General features: G+C 35.6%; 1 protein-coding gene across 11 annotated transcripts in view; it reads left to right on the forward strand.

The window, feature by feature from the left end:
- The window catches only part of REV1 (REV1 DNA directed polymerase), a 64,082-nt gene that overhangs the window by 14,862 nt on the left and 27,426 nt on the right, over window positions 1–21,794 (forward strand). For 3 of the 11 annotated variants that reach the window (XM_082334603.1, XM_082334599.1, XM_082334607.1), the window contains exons 3-10: window positions 788–920; window positions 2,718–2,886; window positions 8,900–9,049; window positions 11,171–11,883; window positions 13,746–13,853; window positions 15,367–15,483; window positions 20,228–20,360; window positions 21,364–21,492. In XM_082334603.1, coding sequence (XP_082190729.1) covers window positions 788–920; window positions 2,718–2,886; window positions 8,900–9,049; window positions 11,171–11,883; window positions 13,746–13,853; window positions 15,367–15,483; window positions 20,228–20,360; window positions 21,364–21,492 — 1,652 coding nt within the window. Of the gene's footprint in view, window positions 1–787; window positions 921–1,989; window positions 2,073–2,691; window positions 2,887–8,899; window positions 9,050–9,143; window positions 9,188–11,170; window positions 11,884–13,745; window positions 13,854–14,608; window positions 14,720–15,366; window positions 15,484–18,420; window positions 18,738–20,227; window positions 20,361–21,363; window positions 21,493–21,794 lie in introns of those variants that run through there. The other 8 variants (XM_082334605.1, XM_082334604.1, XM_082334602.1 and 5 more) reach the window with 8 other exon arrangements.

Below are 21,794 nucleotides of genomic sequence, written 5' to 3' on the forward strand. Positions count from 1 at the left end.
TTTTCTTTTTTTTTTTTTTTAAAGAGGTAAATGGCACTGTGGTTAAAAAGGGTTTACAATTTTATTATATATGCTAAAGATGTGCTATAAATTAAACCCTTTTGCTTCACTTGAGAACACATAATTAAGTTCAAAAGAAGTTTTTTAAATTACCAGGTTTTGAAATCTTCATTCAAAATAATCCTAAATTGCATTATTAATAAGTGCAGACCCTTGAATTGCTTTAAGTCACCATTTAAAAACTAAACTAAATAATTTTAAAACTATTTATGGTTATCTCCACCACATTCTATATAGTTGAACAAACAATAACTGAGGCATCTAATTTACATAAATATTTATGATACTACTGTCTCATGTATATTTAAGAACTGAAAATAACATGAAGCTTAATGAATATTCTCTACATTGTTTCTTTAGGCAATGAGCCTCCCATTTAACATCCAAACTTGCATCATTCTGTTATTTCTTTTTTCTTCTTTCTTTTTATTCTATAAGAATTTTTATATAGGCAGAATCATTTTCTTATAGAGTAAGATAAAAGAAGTATGAAATAAATTCTGCTATGTTGGTAACAAGATGCAGTTATCTTGTAGATAAGAATTTAGGGTGGAGGATTTGCTATTTTTAATTTGGAAAAAGAATATGTCTTTCTTATGTCAACCAAAATGAATTTGAAGGAATGCTGCTTGCCTTTCCAGTCTTATAAGTGACCAGTTTCTGTCTGTAAACTTTAGAAAATAAGACTAGCATCATGGGGCTTGTTTTGTTCTGTTTTAAAAACTAGGGTGGGTACATGTCGGCAAAGGTTAAGAAACTGGAGGATCAATTCCGGTCAGATTCAGCCATACAGCACCAGAGGGATGGAAATTCATCAAGTATCTTTAGTGGAGTCGCCATCTATGTCAATGGCTTTACAGGTGAAGCTTTTATTTTTTTTAAGGACCTGTTCTATTTTGTTCTAGTGTCTGTTTACCATCCCGAGTGGAGTAAAGAACTGTAAAATATATGAGTTTGCAGCTAAGTAAATACATAACAATTACTGTATATGTTTTGTATATTATGTTCTTCTGTATTTCATGATCAAGCTTTTCAATATAAAATCAGATTTAGGTTCTGAATATAAATACTACTTTACTAAATCATTTACGTGAATGGTCACTGATAGAAATAGGAGTGAATTTTTCCACCTTTCTGCGGTCTTATTATTTGAAATGAAACCTTTTAACTTTCTCCATACTCCTACATATATTATATTTTTAATTTTCCATACTATTAATGGTTGCATTGGCCTTGGAGTGTATGCATTAAATTTATGTTTGGGTGGATACGTTGGGGTTTTCTTGCTCAGAGTGGGATAATGCTTGAGACAGGGATCCCATTAATAGTGGAAGGAGGAACAAGAGAAGAGGTAAGACACATATATGCATTGTCTGTGATAGACTGATAGTGCATGTTAACTGGAGTAAGATTTTTAATCTACCATACTTATGTTCATATTTCTCCTGGGTTCTGTAAAGCAGCTTAATAACCTTTTTGAAACTTCCCAGAAGCCTTTTTCAGGGACCTATGCCAGGAATGTTGTGACTATTACATAACTGATGCGTACAGCTTCTATGATATGGAGCAGTGCTGGTTTGAGCACAGGGCTCAAACAGACTGAAAAAGGTTAAGGTGGACATGTTAAACTATTAATACATCTGAATCAGTTATTTAATACAGGCAGTTTCTTTAGTGAAAATCTAACATTTGCATATTCTTCAAGGTACTAGTTCCTAAATAGAGCTCTACAAGATGGTCATCCAAAAGGCTGCTGTAGGAAAGCTAACACTTGGAGAAAATGTGTCCAATTTTTAGTTAAAAGTTAGAGGTACAATCAAGTGTTAGAAATATTTTGAGTGTTGACAGTAGGCCACTGGAAGGAATTGTAACTGTATTCTTTAAAAAAATTTTCTTCCTTCCTGTATTGATAAACTTTTTTTTTTTTAGTATCTTGAGCCGGATTTACTATTCAAAACATTCTGTTTGTGCTGAGCCCGACCTTCTGGTGCCAGTGTGACACAACCGCAAAGGTTTTCCGAAAGCTAAAACTTCTTTCTTTTTTTTTTTTTCCCCCACCTCTGCTTGCAAAATAAGTACTCTTTTTAAGATGATTGAGGGGATAAGAAGAAATTTTAGTTTTTAAGGTACACTCTGTTCCCTGTAACAACTCCAGAATAACCTGCTGAGGAAAGAGTGAGTTAACTGCTTCAGTAAATCAGAAATTGTATAGTAGGAGTTCTGTGCTGTTGCTAAACCCTTTTGATATTAATTCTTTTCTATTACTTTTGGGTATAAACTACTCTCCCAAACTCTGGTGAAAAGATAAGTGAGTTAATCTAATTTTGTGTTATGTTGATGTAAAGGGTTTTTTAATGTAGTTTAGCATTAAATCTACTTGAGTGTTTCCCCCCCCTCCATCATACATGTTGTGGAAAGATCCTCTATAACAAGTAGAATATTTACATTTTTAATCAGTCTCTTAAGAAACACAGTTTTCTACATTTCTTCAGAAATGCTTGTCTCATTTGTTCTTTGAAGAACTTTTAAGGTTTTTCAGGAGAAAAACAATGGTTTGCACTCTTTCTGATCATAGCATCATATTTCTCAATTAAAGTTGTTTTTCTTACTGTATTTGCTGACACAAAACAGGAATATTTCTGGTTTTAATTTTATAGATCCCTCAGCTGATGAATTAAGAAGGCTAATGATGTTGCATGGAGGCCAATACCATGTGTATTATTCCAGATCAAAAACAACTCACATCATTGCCACAAATCTTCCAAATGCCAAAATAAAAGAATTGAAAGGAGAAAAAGTAGTTCGGCCGGAGTGGATCATGGAAAGGTAAGTTTAAGTCTACTGCGTTTAGAGATTTCTCCTTTTGGAGAAAAAAAAAAAAAAAAAAAGAAGAAAAATCTGGAAAAGCAGCATTATAGAAAACTGCATTTTGAGATTATGGCTTAGTTTAAAATAAATCTATCCTTGCAATAGCTGAATAAAAATACCACTGTTACATTGAAGATATGCCTCTTAGTGATTGTTCCTAGAACAATTCAGAAAGTCTCAGGCATATCAGGAAATTGAACGTTATCTTGTTGATGCCATTTAGTATCCAATCAGTTGACCAGCCTTCATCTCAGTATGTTTAAATAAGTACCAGGTGATTGTTTTTTAAACCTCTTGCCTTATGCATTGCATAAGTTTCATTTCATCTGTAAATAAAAAAGAATGTCAATTGAAAAGCATTTTCATAAAATTGAAATTAATCCATCTAAACATTTATTATGTTGTGACTGTAACAAAACAAAAACAAAATTAAAAAAAAAAAACCACAAGTTTTATTTGCAAAGAATTTATGTACTTTGGTTCTTCCGTGCATTGGAATGTATAGGATAAACTAAAGTTGTCCTCAGGTCCTTGAAAAAGATGATAGCCAGGCTCGGAGCAGTTAATCTGGCTTGCATCTGGCTGCTTCTGTCTGAGGAGCCCATGGGAAATAGAACAGGCAGCAATATGTTCTGGAAATAACTTTGTCAGTGTCATGCTGTTCTTAACTAGCCTCTTTCCTAGACAACCAGCAGAAACAGGCAAGGAACTGTTCCACATACATACTTGTAGAATTCTATTTGCAGTTCCTCTTTTCAGTTTGCTGATTTTCAGTCCTTTGGATTCAGCTGTTTCATACCATGTATCTTTAAGGTAAATTTTTTAAACTTGAGTCAGAAATGATATGTTCCTCAGTTTGCAAAAGACTTTGTGTTTTTATTTGAAAGATGTGGCTGTTTTCATTGATGCCATTAAAGCTCGTTATGATTTTAACCAAGTTGGAAAAATAAATTTGTATACATTCAGTAGAGACTTGCTAGAACCTAATGTATGACATCTCCTAAAATTTTCCTTATGATGTCTTCTAGTCAGGTTCTGCATCTCCTGGTTCTGGGACATTGTACTGTAGAATAAGTCAGAAGAACTGAGTATAGACAGATACATGGGGTTGGGCACGAGGAGACAGGGAACTCACTGTCTCAGTAGAACAGGGTTCATGTCAGAATCTGGAATAAAAGCTAATTTCACAACAACCTCTTATTTTTTCCCTTCCTCTAAACAGTATTGAAGAACACTCATTGGTTAAATACTCCATCTCTGTGTATGGAATACCAAATGATGTTCTCCTCAGTAGATCAGTTGGTGAAAATCAGTGCATGGGATGTAGAGGTTCCAAATTTGTTGAATTTTCATGTACACATCATGTTAGTGCAGTATGATGAGTTTGGGTTTTTTTAGTGTGGTTAAGAATCAACCCTAAAATGTTGCTGTCACAAATTGCTGGTAAAGCAGTGTTGTTAGATCTTCAGTCTTGTCATCCAGGGTTGCAAAATGAAAAGGTCGTTTGTCTGTGGAGCTTTTATTTGTTTCTTTGTGTGTACACATTATGATCTAGTCCTTAATTACATGATCACATGCCATCTTTTTTCACTATGGTACCTGCCACATTCTCTTCACAGAAAAGACTGAATTCAGGTTGCAAATTGCTAATTCAGTGTCTTGTTTTTTGCTTCGTGTCTCTGTAACCCTGTTCTGACTTACTGTATGTGACTCGAATTCTTTGCTGATAATGGCATGAATAATTAATTCCTGTCTTTTATTGGTGCTTATCACTGTAGCATCTGTCTGCTTTCCAAAGATTAATGAATTTACCACGGCACTTATTACAGTGGCTATTATTTTCATTTTTTTGTTTGAGAGCCACCAGAAAGGCATTAAGGTAAAACACCAAAAATGTCAATAATTTGGAATATGCCATGTGAACTATGTAAGATAGTTAGAGAGTTACTTATACAAGGATGGTAAGGCATACGTTGAAGTTTATTGCTGCATTAAAAGCTTTGCATATTCTGAACTGTGAACATTCTGAACTGTGGTTCAGGCTCTCATAAACTTGTTGTTAAATGCAGGTAGCTCTGGAATTTTGGTTTAATTAGTATCACATAGAGACCCTGTGGTAACAGTAGTTGCAAAATCCAGTATTGCAGAGTAATGTGTGGTTGCTTTAGAGACAAAATCATTCTTTTTGCGCTGGCCTTGTTGCATGTTTTTGCTACCTCTCCATTTCTGCAACAAACGAAGGAAGAGACTTGCAGACAGACCTCCTTTCTGAATCTTTCTTCCTTTTTTTGAAAAATACACGATGAAATTATGCAGCTTGGAAAGGTTGTTGTGCAGTGTCCAATGGAAGCCAAATGAAGATGATCTGAGAGCTTGACTTTCAAATTTGAATATTCTTTTAAGAAACATTCTTTGACATTTATAATAAAATCACTTTTCCGAGATTGAGGATAACTAACCACTAAAATGAGCTACCAGTAGAATTTGCGGATTCCTTATTTTAGTTTTCAGATTGAGTGTTTTTCTTAAAGATCTGTGTTAATCTAACACAAATGTGAAGAAAATAGTTTAAAATAATTTCCCCAGAAAAAACCAAAAAATTAGCCTGCTACAGCACACTTCATTTCCTTTTTCTGAGGATTCAGAATGCAAAATATTTGAATAAATAAAAGTTACCAGTCTTAAAACAGTACAGCTTTCAGAAGAGATGCTACGTTACTTTAATACAGTAACTTTCTCTGGAAACTAGCAAAGCATTGAAGGGGAAGGACATGGCTTTTATAGGTATACTGGAAGCAAATTGAGCAGGCCTGCTGTTGAATGGTGGGGCAACCTCATGACAAAGGATATGGAAGAAGTTGAGGTACTCCATACTGCTTTTTCTTCAGTGTTTAGTGGTAAGGTCTACCTTCATGCCTTGAAGGCCTGTGTGCCTAGTGGCAGAGTTGGGAGAAAAGAAATGCTACCAGAAGTATAGGAAGCATAAATGATGGTTCACTTACGGAAACATGACATATACAGCTCTACAGTACCAGACAGAATGCATCCAAGGGAGCTGAAGAAGCTGGCTGATATCAGCGCTACACCACTCTCTGTCACGTTTGAAAATTTGTGGCAATTGGATGAGGTTTTCCAGAAGACTGGATAAAAGTCAAATGTCGTGCCTGTCTTCAGAAAGGGAAAGAAGGATCCAGGGAACTGCACTGTGATCAGCTTCACCACAGTCACTGAAGGCTATGGAAGATACGTTCCTGGAAGCTCTATCTAGGGTAGCAAATCATGCCTGACCAGCCTGGTTGTCTTCTGTGGTGAGAAGACTGGATGATGGGAGAGCAGTAGATACCATTTGCTTTGACTACAGTAGGGCTTTTGACACAGTCCCCCGTTGCATTCTTTTAATCAAATTGGGGAGATATGGATTGGATTGTGGGCTGCTAGCTGGGTGAAGAACTGGCTCAACTGCCTGGCTCAGACAGTAGTGGTCAACAGTTCAGAGTCGAACTAGCAAATGGTTACAAGTGGCATTTCTCAAGGGTTGATACTGGGGCAGATGCAGTTTAATGTCTTTGTTAACAATGTGGACATTTGTGATGCAATGGAAAGTACCTTCAGCAAGTTTGTGGATGACAGCAAATAGAAGGGAGCAGTTGAAATACTGGAGAGCAGGGGTGTCCTTTGGAGAGTCTCAACAAAGTGGAGGAATGGGATGACAGAAACTTCATTAAATTCAACAAAGTCAAATGCAGCGTCTTGCACATGGGACAGAATTAATTCCATGCAACCAGACAGGCTAGGACACACCCTCGTGGGGAAGGACTTGAGTACAAGAAAGATACTGACAAACTGGAGTGAGTTCAGAGGAGAACCACCAACACAAAGAGGGGCCTGGAACATGCAATACGTGATGAGAGGCTGAGAAAGCTGGTTTTGTTCTGCTTGGAGGGAAGACTAGAAGGGGATCTAATTGTTGTCTTTCGTTACCTATATGGAGGTTACAGAGAGCGTGGAGCCAGATTTTTCTTCAAGATGTACAGCAAGAGGACGAAAGGCAATAGTTGTAAGTTGCAGCAAAGAAAATTTTCACTGAATATAAGGAAAAGATTTTTCACAGTGAAAGAGAGTAAGTAGTGGAACAGGTGTCTAGAGAGGTTGTGGAATCTCTGGCCTTGGAGGTATTAAAAATTTGGGTGGACTCAGCCCTGGTGAACCTGATCTAACTTTAAAGGTAGCCCTGCTTTGAGCAGTGTTCGGACTAGAGACCTCCAGAGGTCCTTTCCAGCCTAATTTTTGTGGTGATTATGAATTCTGTGATCCAGGGAGTGTGGAATGGGAAAAGATGTTGAATGATGCATCTAAAATAGGATTCCTATTGCTGCGTCTTAATACAGTTTAAAAAAAAAAATAAACCAACTGTGTATTGATCTAGTAATGCAGCTACTCCAGTAGCTAAAATCTTAGCATGAACAAGTTCTTAAATAAATGTGGGGGTTTTTATCATCTTGAAATTGCAGTAATGATTTTGAAATACTACCTGGGTGGTTATGCACCCAGGTTCACATGGTGGTATGAGAAACAGTCTAACCAGGCATTGTAAAAGCTTAGTTGCTGCATCACCACTTTCTGTACAAGGAAGCTTTGGAACTCTATTGTATTTTTAACTCTGGCAGTGTTTAATATAAATTATTTTCCTTTATGAATACTATATATTCATATATCAAACAGTATTTAATTGATGTATTTTTAGGGCTGTTTTTACTATCCCATTCCCATAGAAACCTTACCAGGTCTGTATGTATAAGCCTAACTAGTTTTAATTTATCTAATTGGGAAATGCGATCTCCCACTGTATTCTTCTCTAATTGCAGCAAGAAAGCTCCTAAGGGCTTTTGTTCCACTGTCCAGCTCCCTTGACAGTAGTACAGATTTGAGCTAGTTAAAAAGCACATCTCTAAGAGAAAGCATTCAGGTGTTGAAGAACAGAAAAACAGTATCTGTCACTGAGTTAAATTATCTTTAAAAATTTCAATCCAATTACATCTTCAAAACTGAACGCTCATATTAAGCTGCTTTGGTATGAGAGAGGTTCCTCTGCTATAAGAAGTTTCAGCATCTCTGACCCAGTGTTCAATGTGAAGAGTTGTATATGAAGAAGACATGAAGTATAGGCTGGGAAGGCTGTTATTTCTACTGCCAGCAACAGGTGTTGGGGTGAAGAGATGAAATCATGCTGTGGTGTATTTTTGAGAGGATTCCACTACAAAGTCCGTGACTTCCCTGAGGAATTTAGCAGTTATTGAAGTATAATTGCAGTTTCAGTGGAAGAAGAAGAAGAAGAGGACGATACAGTGGAACACATAGGACAGAACTGGAATGATTGTGGTAGATATTTATGGAAGGTCTATTTGGAAATTATTCTTCTGTCTAGCTTTCTTCAGTGAATTTTGTCACAAGAAGGGGTAATTACCCTTTCAGAATGGAAAAAAGTAGTTCCTCTTTGATAGTGAACCACATCCTAGCTCGCCTCCTTCAATTAGGCCCAAATTTGCTTGGAACACATGCATTTGCATTGTTCCAAGTTAGAGAGCTCAAGTCAGCATTGTTCAGTTAGAATAACCTGGACCACTCACCACGTTTTTTTGACTGGACATTTTTTATTTTGTTTTTGAAATTAAATATTTGGGGTTTGTATGTGTCAATTGGAGAAGAGAAATGGATGTAGACAACTGACCAACACAACTGCGCAAATGTCTTTTGTAGTAGCAGTCACCACAGCACAAATTACTTTTCTATTCAATCCAATTAGTAGTGGGAAAGGAGTTGTGGAAGGGACTGCAAGTACACATAGCAGAACAGCAAAAGGTAATGACCAAAGTAATAGTTTCTTGTATATGAGGTATTTTTTAGCATAGAAGGTTGGGGTTTTTTAAAATGTCTTAAGTAGTAACCTGTTCCTTTTTTTTTTTTGTTTCAGCATTAAAGCTGGACGTCTCCTCTCGCACATTCCGTATCAGCTTTATACCAAGCAGTCAAGTCTTCAAAAAGGTCTCAACTTTAATAGCATATGCAAACCTGAAGATGCCATGCCAGGTCCAAGCAATATAGCTAAAGATCTCAACAGGGTGTAAGTATTTCTGATCTTGTAATGCAGATGCCAATCATTCACCCGTAATGGGTTTGTATTTATAACCATATAACATTTTTAACATTCATTTCAGCTTTGTAAGAGGGAAGCTCCGAGGCACTGAAATTTAAAAATAAGGTATGGCTATATAAATAGTCAAGGACAGAACTACAGTTACCTTGACTCCAAGCCTTGTCTCTAGTCTTTGGACCACACTTTGCTTGATAACGTGACCTAGGAGTCCTAGGATGTAGCATATCTGTATGGAAGCAACAGGCATACATTAAAGGATTGTGACTAGTGACACTGAAAAGTAGGTCTTTATTTCAAAAACAGAAAGCTGGTATGATTTGATTACTTTTGCTAAAGGTGCCTAGGAACAAATGTAAATGCATACTAGTTGTTAAGTTCTTTCTTTAGCTTCTTTTAAAAAAAAAGTTACAGCGTACCTTATGTATGCTAACACCATGATTTAAGTCACGCTTGAGAGAGAAGATGGATTAAAAAATCCAATTACAATATAAAAAAGTCTCCTAAAAGACCTTGAGAACGGAATAGAAAAGAAAGCACCAGCAAAACTCTTAACTGGCAGAGGAACTGGAATTTGGAAAGAAACTTTCCACTCGAACAGACTGTTCTGTAGATTTTTTTAAGAGGGTTCTTCTTTTTCAGAAGCACATGTTTGTTGTTTAGAGGCAAGAATCATAAAATTATAGAATGGTTGAGGTTGGAAAAAACCTCTGGAGGTCATCTGGTCCAACACTGCTGCTCAAAGAGGGCCAAGGATACGGTACAAGATACTGTACTTTCTGATTTGTAATGGTGAACTGTGTTCTTCCACAGTCTGCTGATTTATTTAAAATCCATTTCTGCATAATGCTGAGGAGACTTGACCACATGAGTGGGATTTGTCTGTATTTAAGAAAAATAAAACCAGTGCCACAAAATGAATATTCTAAGCAGTATTTCTTGCCCATATTTTAAACAACGAGTGATACAATCACCATCACCTGTTATTATTGCATTGTTAATGTTTTTTAAATGAGAAGAATATTCAGACTTCCAAAAACATCAATTTAATCTGAAAAGCATGAGTTTAAAAGCTTGCCCTATCCACTGATACTAAATATATACCACTGGATATACCACTTTCAACCATGCAACTCCTTAAAAATATTATGTTTAATGTAATTTATGATTGTGATAATCTTAAGCAAATTGTTGTCACAGTTAATTGGCTTTCTGCTTTCACTGGTATACTGGATAGCTAATTATTTCCCACCTTTATTTTTGTGTACTTAAATTGCTAGCTTTGGGAGTTGGGAGTGATGGTTTGTTTTTTTTCAGCAGGTCAAGAGTATGCACAACTCTTGAAGGCTTTGGTTTTAATTCCACTTAGGGTTTGTTACAGAGTTAATTTTTTGAATGAAAGCTTTGCCTCTGCACTGTCAGAGTAAATGTAAAGCGCCAGTGCACTTCTGGCAGAATACTTTCTTTTATGTGCTTAAAAGATGAAAAGTAGTTTATTTGGTTTTTGTCAAAAGCTAAGAATATGCTCGATTTATAGAGCTTGAACAGATTTTTCCTTGAGAGAAGATAAAAGAAATCTAACACATTAAAATAATTATCTAAAAAAATTAAAGTCTTCTATATATGCTTTCTTTTTTTGTTTGTAATTAGATAAGGAAAATCACATCTCTTGATAAAAAGATAACTCCCTCTGGTTTGCATATTCCTGCACCATTCGTGCTGTCCATGGTAGTACAGTTCTGTTAACAAATAAATAATTATTGCAATTCAGTTGGAGACTGCTGGTCAAATTAAAGGCCTTGGAAATAGCTTTTCTAATGTGAGCATGATTTTGGTCACTCCCATGGAAACTCTTGGTAGTGCTGCATTAATAATACACCAACTCCGTGAAATCTTTTGTACAGCAATACAGTATTTTGTGACATTGAGAGGACATGGCTCAGAGTTTGAGATAATTGTCTTGAGAATGTAAAAACTACTCAAGTATATACTGATAACAATTAGGAAGATAAATACTTAGCACTTGAAATGACCTGTAAATGTGCCTTTTTTAATAAAAGATACAGTATTAAATAATCATATCTGTTTCAGAAATCATATTAAAAAGTGTGAGATGGAAAACGATGTCACACCCAATGGAATAAATAGCTGGAATGAAGAAGAGGAAGAAGAAAGTACTGATTTTGGATTTACGGAGCTGGAGCAGATCCTTCCTGGACGGAAACAAAATGGGATTCAGTCTCACAAAGACAGCACTGCCATTTTTAACGGACACACACACACTTCTACCAGTGCCTTAAAGACACAGGATTGCTTGGTGCCCTCCAGCAACAGCGTTGCAAGTAGGTTCTCTCCAGGCCCTGTGCAGGAGGAGGGGAAGACTGAAAAAGGCATGGTTGACTTTAGAGACTGCACAACGCAGCAGTTGCAGCAAAGCAACAAAAACACAGACTTTTCATGGAATCCACATAGGACTATGAGTAATTCATCCTCATCTTCATCTTTGCACAGTAATGCTAAAATAAATGGTGCTCACCACTCCACTGTTCAGGGGCCTTCAAGCACAAAAAGCACTTCTGTACCTGCTCCTAGCAAGGCAGCTTCCTTACCTGTGTCCAAACCTTCAGATTGTAGTTTTATTTCTGACTTTTATTCACGTTCAAGACTGCATCATATATCAACATGGAAGTGTGAACTGACAGAGTTTGTCAACAGCCTGCAGAGAAAAAACAGCGGTGTCTTTCCAGGAAGGGAAAAATTAAAAAAATGGAAAGCAGGCAGGTCTGCACTTAAAACTGACACAGGTAGATACTTGTTTAAGAAGGTTTACGTTGAGAAGGTGCCTTATATCTTTGTTGTACATTAAATGTCTAACTGAGACTAAGCAGGTTGGTATTCAATATTCACATTACAGTCAGCCTATCTGGAAAAGCTTGGCGACTTTGATGCACTGAAAACTAAAGGATCCAACTGCTTTTGGTTTTGTTTGTTTGGGTTTTTTTAACTTAAAACGTGACTTAATGTGATACTCTGGTCTATATTCAGTTCCTCTTTGTAGAAGTAATATTCCTGCTTCACCAAGATATGTGGATTGATCAAGGGGAAAAAATACTATATATCTAAATACACAAGTCTGTAGTTGCTGTGTGAAAATCTAGAGGGGAAAAAAAAGAAGAAAAAAACCTTGCTGCTTATAGTTCAGTGTGAAAATTTAAAAGATGAGTAACATTTGGAAGTGAACTAAAATCTAAATTTTTTTTTGTTACTAAGAGTTTTATATACCTCTGGGTCTGTTCAAATGGGTAGAAGTGTCATATGAGACTTCTGAACCTGGCTTGTGACAGAAGAGAAATGCTTTATGTCATTACATCAAGGGCCAAAATGAAAAAATATGTGTAATTCATGAGAGGCAAAGTGTTACAAGTATAAAGTATTTTGCATCTTTAGAATCTCTCATTTACAGTCTTATTCAATTAAAAGGCTAGCTCTGTGCCATCAAAGAGAATCTGACTCTGTGGTGCTGTAAAAATATTCACTTGTAATCGTATGAAAATATGCCTGACAATAAATTACCACATCCTAAAAAATTATTGTTAGATAAATAAATTAACTGATTCTGTGTTTGTGCTAGGACACCCCAGTTATAAAACTTTAGCTTACGAACTACCTTAATGTGTATTTTTTCCATCAAAATGTGGTATAAGCTAATACATTTTTATTTTCTCTTTGAATTGGCCTAGAGCATTCAAATAGTTAATGACTGTTTCAGTTGACAAGTAGCAGCTTCTTAAGCATTAACTTGATCATTTGATTTGTAAATATGCTCTTTATAAGACAGTTCTTATTTTTCAAAGAATGAGTTCAAATGGTAAATTATTAAAAACAGGAAAACATTTTTCTGATTACTCAGTAATTAACTCAGATATTAAGCAGAACAATTCACTTGATGTATTGGAAGTATTTTTTCACTGTTACACTTTATGCATTGTTCAAATTAAGATTGTTTTCTTTTGTTTTGTTAGATATAGCCTCCTCTGGTAGGTCAGTAACATAGACATGCAGAGTTGAACTTCTAGAATACTTGACACAAGTATTTCTAGTGCTTTAGGCGTATAAGTTTGTCAGTCTGGAGCTATCTTGCTCATCTTCGCTGAATGTTTGCATGAGTGTAGGTACAGCAGTGACAAAATCCAATTGCATGGGAAGTTTAAAACTAATTTGGGTGTGTTTCATGAAGAATTAATAGTAGCTCTTAGTGCAGCTAAACTTTTTTTTATCTTCTGGAACATTCTTCTGATTGATGAACAAAAAGGCGAGAAGTTCTCTGTTCCAGATTCAGTGTTAACATAGCGAAATTAAGATCCAGTTCCCACAACATGCATTAATCTCCTTGGGCTAGGGGAACTTGTTAGGTAGAAGGTGTTAATTATGAGAAAATAAATAGAAACTTTAAGCTGATGCATTGTTTAGACTGTTTGTCTACTTGTTTATGTTTACATTTCTCTGAGAATTTTGTAAATGTAAATATCTTTTTGGTGAGAAGAAACAAAAATCTTTATAATTTAAGGTGGTAAAAACTTGATAATAGTCCTTGATGACTACTGTGAGTAGTGCCAAAGTGTATAAACTAGGGTTCAAGTTTTCTATTGGTGTATCTTCATACTAGGTAATGTGTCTGTTGCGAGCTCAGCCAAGCCACAGAGCTGTATAATGCACGTGGATATGGATTGCTTCTTTGTGTCTGTGGCTATCCGAAATAGACCAGATCTCAAAGGTCAGTATTTAATTCTACATGTTACAGTTTACTCAGTTAAGCCTTTAAAAACAAAACCAAACTTGCACAGTAACAAAGTGAACTTTGTATGTTAATCTTTTTTTCTGGCATCTTTGATAGTCAGACCATGCGACTTTCATATTCCTCCTTACTTTGTCACAATCCAAAAGCAAGTGGAAGAGAGAACTGGAATTCTCCTTGCTGTCTCCTTTCAGTATCTGAAGTAAGAAGAAAGAAGTAAAATCTGGAGTAACCATTCTCTATAACATTGCACATATCTTATTTAGGCTTAAATCTACCATATTAGAAATCAGCAATAAAATTCTAGTTGTACCAAAAGTGGGTTTTGGTCACTCTCTGTTAAAAAAAAACAAAACAAAACAAAAGAATGGGATACCCTAATAATTTTCCCAATGTAAGGAGCTTTGTTTAATTAGAGAAGTGGAAAGGTCAAGTCTGAGAATTAATTGTCTCTTTGCCCAATTAATCTTTTTCAAGGGAAATTTGCTTCTTCCCTTTTCTATCTAAGCTCTTACACATGAAGTATTATAAGACCTGGAGGGTGAACAATTCTAGTTGACATTGTCCGGGTTGTGTGATCATCCTTAGGGCACGGGAAGAGTTAGTGGAGCTCCTTAGCAAGTTTTGGTGGTTTTTTTTGCAAGTGTACCATTCAGAAATGGAGATACTAGTTGTTCTGTGCAAACACTGAACTTTGGTGATGCACAAGTCTGCAGACTTGGTGCAGTGGTGACCCTCTGACACCCAGCTATCACAGACCTGGGGAAAGAAGAGTAAGCTGTATATACAATTCCTTTGCTCTCATCTGTCCAAAGGCAGGAGCAACTGCATCAAAGATACTCCTGGTATGTTTGGGTCTTTAAAACTTTATTTCCTGCAAAGTTTCAAATTCCATTACTGGAATATAAAGAACCTAGGACTCTTCTGCAAATATTTTTCTGTTCCACGGAAGTCTGCCAGAACTTTCAGTGCATAAATTAGCTTTCTGTAGAAAAATTGTGGAGGTGTTGATATTACTAAAAAGTCAAAAGTTTAGTAAAGATTTGATTTGGTACAATTAATTAAACAAGTGGAACTGAGTGGGTTGATATGTGTATACTCTTCTAGTTTGCTTAAGCTAATAAACATGATAAAGTATTTAAAATCAGTACAGTGTTTGCTGTGTCTTAAACTAATGAATCATTAGGGTGTTGGTGAAGTTTCACAGCTTCCATTTATACTTGTTATTAAAGACACACTAGTATGGCTGTATTTTCACTCTTTAAAAGCTTTTCTTCTTTACATGTGACTGCAATTAAGACAGCAAATTCATAGTCACAATGCAGTCACTTTCATAGCTGTTTCCTCCTTAATGCTGTAAGACAGTATAAGCTTGAAAGAAATTGTAAAAAAAAAAGCAGACATCTTTATGATCTTACCCTAGCTGTGCTATTATTAAAATGTAAGCTATTATAGATCTTGATTTATAAGTACATGCATTTCTTCTCCACAGGAAAACCAGTAGCTGTTACTAGTAACAGAGGTGCCGGAAAGGCACCACTGCGCCCTGGTGCAAACCCCCAGCTTGAACAGCAATATTACCAGAAGAAGCTATTGAATGGCAAAGCAGGTACAGATAAGTCTGTTTGTTTGTTTGTTTGTCTATGTTTTTAACTTTTGTTATTGAATATTTTTTCCTTAAAGTTAATAAAGTGCACAGTGGATAAATTTGGTTTCTTCATGAGGGGGTTTCAGAAAAGAAATATCTTTGCACAAGACAGTGCTCTGGGGCCTCAATGGTAACATGCCACTGTGACTTCTTGTTAGTTAGCTTTGCTCAGTATGGGTGAATTATTTTACAGTAATTTTAGGTTTTAGTCACTTTCATTGAGGTTGAGTATAAGAGATAATGCTAAGTAATTATTTAAAATAAGAAATAAATACAGATTGTCCAGGATCACTTATTTCTGAGTAAGTCTATTATAGAGAAGAAGGTACAAAATAAATTTTAAAAGGCTACTAAAATTTTTTTGCTATAAAAGTAGAAATGACAGCACATGGCCAGTGAGAAATTGATTGTTTGAAGTTGGCTTTTGCATTGCATGTGTACAGTATCTGTGTACAATGCATTAATTTGGGTGGTCCTTAGAGCACTTTAGGTTTCTGGAAAGTCTGTGCAATTTCCGTGAGTTCTGTCTCTAGTACTTTGTTTCCTCAAAACCAGGGCATCTGCCATAGTTTGAGAATTCCTTACTTACGTGCAGTAATTTAGAAATTTGTTACTTTCTGTGTCCTCAAGTAGTAGTGTACCAATGTAAAGAAAACATACTTTTATTAACAAGTTTTATTATTATTATTACTATTATTATACTGTCTGAACTGCATTTAGTATGAGAAAGTATATTGCTAAACATTGGCAACTTGTTTCTCTTTTTTTTTCTCCCAGCAGTCTGCTTAATCAGGTTGAAACTTAGCTTTTACCACAAGATTGGTAAAAAGTGCATGTACAGGGGGCAGCTGGTATTTAATTTCAATTTCAATTTGGAAGTCAAGTTTTTCCTTTGCCCCTTGTACATGCACTTTTTACCAACCTTGTGGCAGGAAGTACTATTGTTACAAAGTTTGCACCTCAGTGAGTTATTTTGATGATACGGGAGGTGGAAAAAGGCAGGTGGTTCTTCCATGGTTGTTTCTGAAATGTTAGTACTTTAGGAAAAAAAAAACCAAACACTAATAAATTCCGCCAATTTTCAAAGACGTTTGGAAACAAGGGATTACAGGAAGTGATGCCATTTTATTGGTCTTTTTGCTGTAGTTTAAGAACACTTCAAAACTGAGGTAGAATATATGTTTGTGGAGCCCACTGGCCTTTAACTTTGTAAGGGCTTTTCAGGATGCTCCAGACTTCGCTTCTGCTCTGTTGTTTGCAATGCCATGTAGAAGTGCGTTACAAAGACGGCTATGGTTTTTATAGAGTTGGATTTTCTGTAGTATAGCTTATGTATGAACTATTTATTGGTAGTTCAGTTTTACACAGTGACTTGGTAACTTTTGTTAGCATCTTACACTGGATAAGGGTGTGACTTCATACAATCAAGTGATGTTTGGAGAGTGAGGCGGTTAAATTACAGAAGTTTAGCTGATATCTAGCATGTTCTTTGTGATTCACAAATTCAGTAGTATCTCTTCTACTATAGTTATTGCTTAAGTGTATAGCAGATTTCAGCCTTGTGTAACAAACTCAGTTTCTTACTGCAGCTGCTTTTTCTGGATATCCACACATTCATTTCTTTAACTTCAGCATCCAATCTCACTGGCTTGCACACAGGGAGGCAGCTAGCTCTTTCTTTCTTGATACTTAGTCAGATTGTGCAACCTATTGTTTTGGTGAAAGGATTTTTTCCTAACACTCTTTTTATAGTCTCTATCTCATTAGCTGCAGTTCGTAATATTTTTTAGTCTCTTCATTAATTTTTATCTCCATGTACAATGTTTTTATCAACAAAAAATACACCCTGTTGTATCTACTTGCATTCTCATAAGTACATGGCTTGTCTTCCTTTTGGGGAAAAGAAATTACAGTTAGTTACGGTCTTAGATGAAAAGATGAAATTGCAGGATAGGCTTTTCTAACATCACAGTATCTTAGAAAGTGTATGTGAAACACTTCACAGTGTGTGTTTAATTGTGCCATGCCAGAGGTAAATACGGCCCAGGAGGCACATGTATCACATGGAAAAGTACTTTTTCTAAAATATCAAAAATACAGAATGCTAAATTACGCTGTTAAATATACACAATTCTGTTTGGGGACATGTTATATAAGTGAAATAAAAAGGTAGTTGGGACCAACTTTGAACATGAGCGTATTTTTACATCCATGCTTCAACATGGAACCCACTTCATTTTTTGATGCTTCATGCTTTCCAGGCTGTTCTCTGATTTTGCCTTCTCCAGGTCTTGCTTATTAGAAAAAATGTTCCAAATTAAAAAACAAACAAACAAACAAACAAATAAGCAAACAAAAACAAACCCTTATGAATCACTTTTGACCAAATACTGAATTCTGCTGCTTCAGCTACTTCTTTTTTTGCAAATTACTTCTTTAGTGATACTGGTTCCTGCCTTTGATCTGCATTGCTGGACAAATATCTAGTATCAATAGAATCTTGAATCTTTTATTGAATACTTTCTTTTTCTTGTTCGAATTCATCCAAAAATGTATAACTTTTAAATTTAAAAACTTGCTGTCATTCTCACCCTAAATCTCCAAACTGGAGATAGCCTTTCTGGGTAGTAGAAATTACTTCTCTGCATACGTGTCATCTTTAACATTCCTGTTCTAAAGATAGAAGATTAACATATGTTAATCAGGATTCATAGTTTGGGGTCTCTTTTCCATGGCCAGGATGCCCAAGATGTGAATGTTTTCTAGGCTTCCTTTCCCTCAACCCTAGTATCTCTTTTTTTCATTCTAAAGAGCAGCAGATTTTAACCATCATATTAGTCACAGATTTATTCTCAGCGATTTCTTTTTCACAGACTTGGGTCCTGGCCTCTGATTTCTCCATCCGTTGCTCCACATTCACCATGTGCCTGTCTAGTTTCCCAGCTTTTGATGAGAGGTTCTCTACCTTGCCTTCCATTGAGGACAATGTGTTCTGCATTGCCCTGAATTTCACATGAAGTGACTCCATCAGCTCATGGGGGGATCTGCTCTGCTGCGATGTGGAAAAAGTCGACGAGTCCAGTGAAGATAGACAAGATGACAGCATCATCTCAGGCCAGGGCACAGGAAGGCATGGACTAAAGAAATTGTTCTTGTCATTCTTATCTTTATTTGGGGCATAATTTTGCTCTAATTTTCAGTTCCAGACATCTTAGGTAACTTACTGAGCTCATCATACATTAAAATATTTAAGACATAAAAAGGTGCACAAATTTAGCAGAAATTCTGAGTAAAAGCAGTTTTTCACATGAGTCAGGCTCTACCCCTGCTGTCTCCACTCACTCATTACGGCACTTTCTCTGGTCTGGTAACTACTTGTATGTGCACATAACTCCATGTTTCCTTTCAGTCAAATTGTCAATGTGTAAGTTGTTAGTACCATGAAATATAATTAGGCATTGTGGCACTCTGAAGAAAACTCCCTGTTTATTATGTTACAAAGGTGTATGGTATTAAACAGACTACAGTAATGAAAAAGAACTATAACATACGTATTTGATTTCATTTTAAGTAAATAGGAGCTTTTTGTCTGTATGACACCTTGTTGTTTTGATTCTGATGGGGAGTTTGGGAGGGCACAGTCGGTTTTGCATCTAGCCATTTTTTCAGGCTGATCTATATTTAGAGTATAGGCATATATCTTTCAAGGTTTACATACTGTGAAAACCCAAAATGGAAAGGAATAGAAAGTGCTTTACTTGATTCCAGTGTTCAGTGTCCTGGAATTCTGTTCTAGTACCTAGTGTGCAGTGGGCCTGGAGGACTCTTTAAAATTTATCTAAGAGCATGCAGTAAAGTTTTATAGAAGCAGGGATGGTCTGTCTCATTTTAAGTTTAGGGTTGCAGTATTTGTAATTGTATCATTTTGATCCAAGATAAGTTTATGGTGATACGTGAAAGAAGTTGACATATCCTAATAAGAGAATTATTAGGAAGTTACAGGAGAAATTTTGTCAATTAATATCCCCACAAGAGTGTTAAAGAAAATATAAGTTTCTAGCTAGTCTTTTTCAATTTGAGCTAATTAGCATTCTGGTTATTTCACTTCTTAAAAATGACTTTATGGTATCTAGGTAATTAGAAAAATAGTTTTAAGTAAAACGTAAGTATGATAAAAAGTGAGTTTGTATTCTGAATTTAATTTCTGTGTTCTGGTGGTAGTTGTGCTTTTTGTGAAAAGGAATGTAGCAAGTGTCTTCTTGTTCAGCCAAGCAGTTGGTAAATTTTTGAGTGTCTTGTATTTCTTTACAGGATATGGTTGTAGCAGTTAGCCTCAAGTGTTTGATCATTTTTATTGTCATTAAAGCTAACTGAGATCAGTCTTATTTTACAGTATGGTGTATGTAGTCACCAACAAGCTGCTGTCTAGTAATTTGGGGGAAAACAGAAACAGAATTTTTTTGCAGCTTAATATTCTTCTCAGTAATATGTACTGACCTATCTACAGAGAGATATTACTATGTGGTGGGGTCTGTTTTTTTTTTTCTGGACCATGATATGAGTCAATATAGTATTAAGAACCTCTTCACCAACAGGTAGCAGTATAGAAATTGTAAAAAATAAAATCCGTAATTTTTATTTTATTCATTCTGTTGAACTCTTAAGAAACATAACATAAAAACAAATACAAATATTATTTTCCAAGCAGAAATTAGAGTACCTGATAAGCTGGACTCATCAGTCTGGGAGCATCCGGATTCCACACATGTGAATGGAGCTGACTTCAATCTCACTGTTTTGTCCATGGCTGAAATAGCTTCTTGTAGTTATGAAGCCAGGTAGGTAAAAGTTACCTATGAGGTTGCTTGAAAATCTCATACAAATAGGCATGAAATGTCCAAAAATAGCAGTTGTCAAGTCAATTCCTTTAAATTTATCTAGAGAGGAGTTTTTTTTTAATGTTTTCAAAAATTGTAGTTATATAGGTTGTTAGAATTTAACATAAGGTCTTCCCTATGGATGCTGCTGCTTTTTAAACACTGCTTAATAACTCTCAACCTAACCTACATGTTACTTGAAACAAAGCCTATTAAGGAAAACCTTATGCCATTCACTGTGATACTGTTGATTTCATAATGTTATCTTCACTTCTTTGTATCAAAATTGCATTCTTTTATGGAATTAAGAACACTTCGTTACTGAAGGTTTTAGTTAAAATCAGACACTAAGTGTGATTGCTAAACTTAAAACCATTTCTTGCACGGATTATGTTGAGCAATCCCCAGTAACATAGCTTATAAATGTTCAGAATATGAAACAACTTGTTATAAATATAAGCACAGTGTTGGAAATACAATTTTCTTCCCTGATGGAAATAATACTCCAGAAATTATTCCTTCATTGGAACCTTTTTCAAGCATGCCAGGATAAGCAGGCTTATATTTGTATCTCAAAAAGTTAGAGTTTGTTTATTACAGGAGCATAATCTTGTAATCTTGCACAGTGGAAAATAAGATCCAGTTACCTTAGTCACTGTAGCATATGTGTGGTTTTAATTTGAAACAGAAGACAGCAAGTAGTGCTTTCTGGAGACTTTGTCTTAAGCATGTTCCCAAAGGCAGGCTGTCTATGCTGCGTGGCTGAATACTATACAGCTAATTCAAATACTCTATTTTCAGTTATTTTGCTTATTAAATTGCTAGCAGTTGGACTAAATTCCTTTCTATTGATAATTCATTTTTGTCAGAAAAGACGAATACTTTGTTTGGAAATACCCCATATTAATTTGTGGAAAAGTTGGTACTGTGTTTATTTGTGGTTTTTTGTATTAATTAATTTTAGACAAGTCGGCATAAAGAATGGAATGTTTTTTGGCCAAGCAAAAAAGTTGTGTCCAAATCTTCAAGCAGTTTCATATGATTTTGATGCGTACAAAGAAGTTGCACGGACAGTGTACGAAATATTAGCAAGGTAACATATGCTGTTTGTTTACATGATCTTTCATGGTAAGGTTACCAAGCATATTTTATTTGCCACTGCTGAATGCCATTGTTCAATTTAGTATTTTCATCTCCATGTTACTCCTCAGCTTCAATAAAGCCATTCCTATTTGAGATCTTCCTTTTGTAGTATTTTTGTTATTTTGAGCACTGTGCTGCTTCTGAGCATTCTTTTACCTTGAAGCCAAATCCTGTAAACAGTCAATATCTGACTTCCAAAGGAGTCATTGTTAAATTTTTTATCGATTACACTATGAGAAGCAGATCCCTGCT

Source organism: Platalea leucorodia (assembly GCF_965183815.1).
Source record: "Platalea leucorodia genome assembly, chromosome: 2".
Classification (NCBI taxonomy): domain Eukaryota; kingdom Metazoa; phylum Chordata; class Aves; order Pelecaniformes; family Threskiornithidae; genus Platalea; species Platalea leucorodia.